The sequence below is a fragment of the Clupea harengus genome, chromosome 12 (assembly GCF_900700415.2).
Source record: "Clupea harengus chromosome 12, Ch_v2.0.2, whole genome shotgun sequence".
Taxonomy (NCBI): domain Eukaryota; kingdom Metazoa; phylum Chordata; class Actinopteri; order Clupeiformes; family Clupeidae; genus Clupea; species Clupea harengus.
In genome coordinates, this window is record NC_045163.1 from 16296010 (window position 1) to 16302217 (window position 6208).

General features: G+C 39.8%; 1 protein-coding gene across 1 annotated transcript; it reads right to left on the bottom strand.

The window, feature by feature from the left end:
• Nucleotides 1–2337: 2337 nt before the first annotated feature.
• Nucleotides 2338–6208, bottom strand: ungb (uracil DNA glycosylase b). Its single transcript, XM_042709426.1, is given in 6 exon segments — nucleotides 2338–2650; nucleotides 3400–3578; nucleotides 4416–4504; nucleotides 4646–4743; nucleotides 5025–5120; nucleotides 6056–6208. Coding segments are annotated over 6 exon segments (756 nt in total). The 3' UTR covers nucleotides 2338–2509.

Here is a 6208-nt window from a genome sequence, read left to right on the forward strand (position 1 = left end):
CTTATTTTCAATTATTGCCAATAAACTTACAGGAAATTTGGGAAATGAGACAAGACAGTTAAACCTGAGAACTTCAATGTCTCCTCTCTCACAATGTCACGCTTCGACCTTTCATTCAAGCAGTCTTCATTTCTCCAGCAGCCTCTCTCCAACCTTCACCTCTGTGCTTCATTTGAACCAAATTTGGACACAAGCAGGGCATCCTCTTCCCAAGAACACTTACAAGAACACACCCGGCACTGCTTCAGCCAGTGAACAGCTATGTGTGTCATGGGATGTGTACACTGAGGCAAGCTAGTCAGGGAGGAGCAGGAGTAATACATGGACCTGTTAAAGTATATCAGGCTCGTGGTCATGGCTATTTAAAGGTGCAGTCTGTGACAGTCAAATTCAGTTAATTGCTCTTCACAGTCCTCTAATTGCTCGTTTTTTTGTGTGTGCGCTCGAAAACAAACACTGGTGTTCGTACACAGTCCTGACTCTGTGAATGGGAAACAAAGATAGTGGCTCGTACCGAGCCATAAACAATTCCAGCCAATAAAAATGTTGCCTCAGGAGCATGGAAGAGAGGGGTGTGATTTGATTGGCTGTTGAGCCAATATTCTGCACAAATCGCCACCCTAACCTTTAACTGCCTAGTATGACTTCCTGGCTTCAAACTGTTTCATCACCGGTTTGGGCCTGGAAAGAACCAAAGCACACTTGTTGACTCTGCCCCTGATAAAAGGAAAGACTACAGGCCTGTACCTGTATTTACCTCACACTGACTGGGTAACATGAGTTGAGTTATCACTCTCGATGAAAAGAAACATGAGAGCTCTGTGGATATGACCAGGAAACTTTAAGCTTGTAATTAAATACTTCTAGATTACCATACAAAAGCAACTGTCCACTTGGTTGTAAAGTATGTGATTTGCTACAATTTTAGAAAAAACATTTTAGATATATTTTTTATATAATATAATTTCGTATCTGTTAAAATCTAAACAATATATATTTCAGGATCTGTGGTTTAATTTATATCAAATTAAATACAATTTCTGCTTTGAAGTCCTTTCTTCCTTCCACTAGCCATTTGACAGATAGATACATGTCTTTTGCAACACAGTTTTGGTCACATTCACCCAGAATTTGTAACTATGGATTTTGGTTTTACCTTGCCAATATCTTCTGTCAATAACTAATCTCATATAATTTAACATTTAAATATGTAGAGAGAGAGAGAGAGAGAGAGAGAGATTGATTGATAGATAGATAGATATACATAATAAACCTGATAATATAGTCTGGATTATCTCTGATCTCTGATGACGACGATAATAGACACGTCATACAAGATTTGCAGAAATGATTGTGAAAGCTACTAAGTTTGTCTGAAAGAACATTTTACTTAATTAAACTTCAATCCAGACACAACGAAAACAAGGATATAATACTCTATGCTGCAACTGTCTACAGTAACAAGACACCAACCATGTACCATATCTGATGGACTCACATCAATTGCTTTCATCATGGTTATTGCAGACGTCACAACTGCTCCCTCTATTGGCAATTCCAAGTTATCTTTCACAGTAAGTATTCAGTCTAATTTACTCTTAGATGGGACTTATTTAGCATCAAGCAATGTTTAAAATATGTACTGTACATGTTGTCGCAATGCATCACGATTTGAGGCTATAGTTTGAATGATATTCCCTAACATACTTACATTATTCTATAACAAGATGTGTATAAAATAGTGCTGTCAAACGATTACAATATTTAATCGCGATTAATCGCATTTATGTCATAGTTAACTCAAAATTAATTGCGATTAATCGCAATTTTTCTTCTATTCTAAATGTCCCTTCGTTTATTGATTTTTTCCATCATTTTATTTGAATGCCCTTATCAACATGGAAAAGTGGATTGGCTTGCTTTATGCAAATGTTTTATTTTATTGAAAACCAACATTGCCAAACAGGGCGGTACAAAATAAAATTATAAAGTGCGCATTTCAGGTAAACAAGGACAGCCTATAGTGCAGTTAAACCATGGCTTAAGATTTTCTTTTTTTCAAGTTTGCTGGGAACATAGCAGTCAGGCCTCTTATTTCAGAAACAATGAACTGTAACAGTTAGGTTACCAATAAAAGGTAAGCCTACTACTTCTTTGCTTTCAGCCAGCTGCCTGTTGACATTTTCAGACAACAGTGAAGCTCGCTTCTTTTGCACAACACAACTTTTAAAAGTAAACTTTCCATTCAGAAGCTTTTTATCATCCATTTCGCCGTATCGCGCTCACCATTCACTCAAACCGTAACGTTAGCCTACCACACAGTTTGCGAGGCCAAAAAGAACGTTAATCTAAAAAAAAATTATGTATCCGGCGATAAGAAAATTAACAGCGTTAAAATGGGTTTGCGTTAACGCCGTTAATAACGCGTTAAACTGACAGCACTAGTATAAAACAATTTGGAATATAAAAGTTTTATGAAATGGTGGTACTCTTATTTCTAAGCAGGGTTTCAGAGAGCACTCCAGTCCAGAGGTGTCTTCCCTGACCTCCTGAGCAGCGTGTTGGTCTTGGAGAAGTGTTTGCATCCCAAGAAACCACGATCAGCAGAGTATGGCGATGGATGGGAGGTCTGGAGGACATGATGGTATCTCTACAAAACAGCACTTACTGTTAATTCACATTTTTGTGGATTGAAAATGGCTCAACACGCCACCTACTGTTTAAAATCATCCTGAACCTTGCAGGGCCGATGCAGACCAAGAGTTAACCGGTTGGGGCTTATCTAGGTCATGAAATGGGCTGACCTCCTCCCGCCCCCACCCAGGAGTGTGGGTCTCATTTTCATTTGCTGATCGGGACTCATCATTCACAGAAGTTTAAGACCACCCCCTCAACATTCCACTCCTCAACACCTTGCCTACTTTTTGGCATTTTTCTAAATTTTGCATGCATGAAGTTTGGCTGGGGGCGAGGTTACACTCTAAGAACCAAAACGTATTTATATGGCATTCATGATTCTATTGTATATGTGACAGAAACGTGAAGAGAGGTGCAATCTTCAGAACTCAATATATCACAATAGAGACTTATTTTACCATCTGGTTAATCTGGTAGGTTTTTCGAATGTGTATGGTCTTTTTCACGCTTACTCAGTTTCAAAATCACTTTACTGGAAACCATGTGTCCGGCATTATTACTTTACCTTCCTACTCATAAATATATATTACACCACTGTTGTAAAAAATACTTAAACACATTATATATATTTTATATATATATTTTGTGTATGTTAAGTTATGACCCAGACTTTTTATATATAATTACTTCTGTTACTTTTAAATGTGCTTTATTTTTAAAAATGACTCACTCACTCAGTCACTCACTCACTCACTCACTCACCCTGTCTATGATGGAGCCTTTCCTGTGAGCGTAGGCACCCCACAGCAGGAACACCAGGCCTCTGAGGCTCCTGCTGAGCCAGTGCACCACTGCATCAGTGAAGGTCTCCCAGCCTTGCCCAGCATGAGAGCTGGGCTTGTGTGCGTGCACCGTCAGCACGGCATTTAGGAGCAGAACACCTGCCAGCATTAAAGGAAGAAAGAAGAGAAAAAAACTGCCCTCTCTGAAAGATATAATTAATATTATTTATATTTGATATTAACAGATACCATTGCTTAATGCAGAATGGACCAAACACATCAACACATTCTGGACACAGATCTTCTTCAGTGTGTAACAGGTCAAAAAAGTGAGGCATTAACTTGACAAGCAGCTGCAGGTACCAACTGTACCAGGAGAGGGCAGTATTTCATCCGTTAGTGAGGGGAACCCACTAGTGGAAATAAAAATCAGCTCCTGTACTGAGAGTTAGACTCAGGAAGATCAGGAGCATAAACTTTGCCTGAGTGGAAATAGGCTTTAATGACCTAAATGAGCTATGCAGGTATATAGGATTAAACTCGGTCATGTCAGTTTTGGATTAACCTGGTGCATTTGACTATACCATTCCATACCATGTCAAACTGGATTGGATACACATAGAGCAGCTTACTATGGAAAAGATCTGGGGCTGATCTGGACTTGATCATTGCAAGTATCTGTTGCCATCTATGGACATGTCAGTGTTTATAAATACTGAATTCCCTATAGTCAAATGATAAATGATACTAGTCAATTAAAGTGAACTCTTATATACTTTTAACTTTCATATGTATATTATTGGATTATACTTTTATACGGAAGAAAGTCATAGCATGGGTAATGCATGTGGCTTACTACTCAGTGTGTTTCTTAGGAATCAACACAATGATTGTGACACTTTTAGCATTTTACCTAATCTTGCATAATCGTTTATCATTTCACCCCGTTCATTAGCTACCTCTTTTTTCCTGGCAGATATGTTAAAGAAAATCAGCACATGACAGCCCATCCAGTAAGGTCACCATGGCCAGGATGCTGGAAGTCATCTATATCAGCGGCCAGTTCTGCATAGACATTCTCCAGGCTGAAGTCAAAATGTGAGCAAAAAAGTGACATCTCCTGTTTCAAAGTGAGACATAATGTATGTGCTTCTCCATAACATAACTCCTATACTCGCTTCATTAATACCTAGGCAGATTCACCCTCAGATTAACATCAGCCATACCTGGGAGGAGGCAGACAGGGCTCTTCCACACTGAAGCATAGACCATGGGCCTGACCAGGGTGGTGGTATGGGTCCTAGCCAAAGATGACAACCTTCACCTTCAACAAAACAAACATGGATGAAACATGCAGTGAAGTGCTGTGGGTCTTAAAGACATCAAAATACATCTGAGACATAATGCTGTCTATCTGCTATCTAAGTTAGCAGCAAACTCTGAGTCAGCTCACCAGATCTTTTGCAGTCAGCAGTTGTCTGGGCCACATCATGTATATATGTGTATACGTATATGTGTTTTGAGCACTATAAACGTGAAAGGAAATCCACATTTCAGCATTGAAGTCTTTTGTAGGCCTACGAGGAATTTTCAGAAGTTACTCACCTCTTCAATGGCACACATATGGGTCCAATAGAAGGCTTGCTCTGGCGCGGGATACACTGTGAAACGTTCTCTCTCCTGCGCAATGAACGATGCTAACTGGAATTTGAAAATAAATTAGAAAATAGAATAGAATAGAAAAGCCTTTATTGTCATTGTATTTATACAACGAAATTTTGAGTGCTTCTCCTGTTGGTGTGACGAGGGACAACATATAACACAACAACAACATATAACATAACAATACTACAACTATCCAAAAACAGTAGGAACAGCCCAAAAATATATATATATATACATTAAGAGTAGAACAAAGTGCGGTGGCATAGACTAAAGTACTTCAATAAATAGATCAACAGTACTTCCCTGAGGTGCTTTACAATAAACACAGACAGCTTTGTTTATGCACATGTAAGGTGACTGAGATGGTATGTGACTTGTAGTCAATAAAGTGCTTAGTGTTTAGTGCATGTCGGTATTTAGAGTTCTGATGGCCATCGGGAAAAAACTGTTCTTAAGACGCCTGGTCCTTGCTCTAAAGGATCTGTACCGTTGCCTGAGGGCAGGAGACTAAACAGGTGGTGGCCTGGGTGAGAGGAGTCTTTTAAGATGTTATTGGCCCTGCTAAGCTAGCGGGAGCGGGCAATGGATTCCAGGGAGGGCAGTGAGCAGCCAGTGATTTTTTGTGCTGTGTTGATGACCCTTTGGAGGGCTCTCTTGTCTGCTGCAGTGCAACCGGAGTACCACGGCGAGATGCAGTAGGTTAGTACACTTTCGATAGTGGTGCGGTAGAAGGCCACCATCAGTTTACACTCCAGGTTGTTTTTCCTGAGTACTCTCAGGAAGTGTAGTCGCTGACCATGAGAGGTCATCTGATAAATTGGCTCCTAGGAATTTGAAGGTGTGGACCTTCTCCACACAGTCCCCGAGATTAGATTAGGCCTACATTGTTCGTAAAACAAATTATTGATTAAATATCTTCTATTTAAAACGAAATACTTCATTAATTGGCTTAAATAGAAAGTGCCTGATACCTTTGTAAAATACGGTTTGGAAAATTCTGCACCAATCTCTCGTCGCCAGGTCTCCCCGATGGGTACAAATACATTGCGTGTCGCTAACCTCTGCAAGGCTGCCTGGCGTTTCTGTTCTATGAGAAGAAGTTGCTCTGGAGTCAGATCCAACAT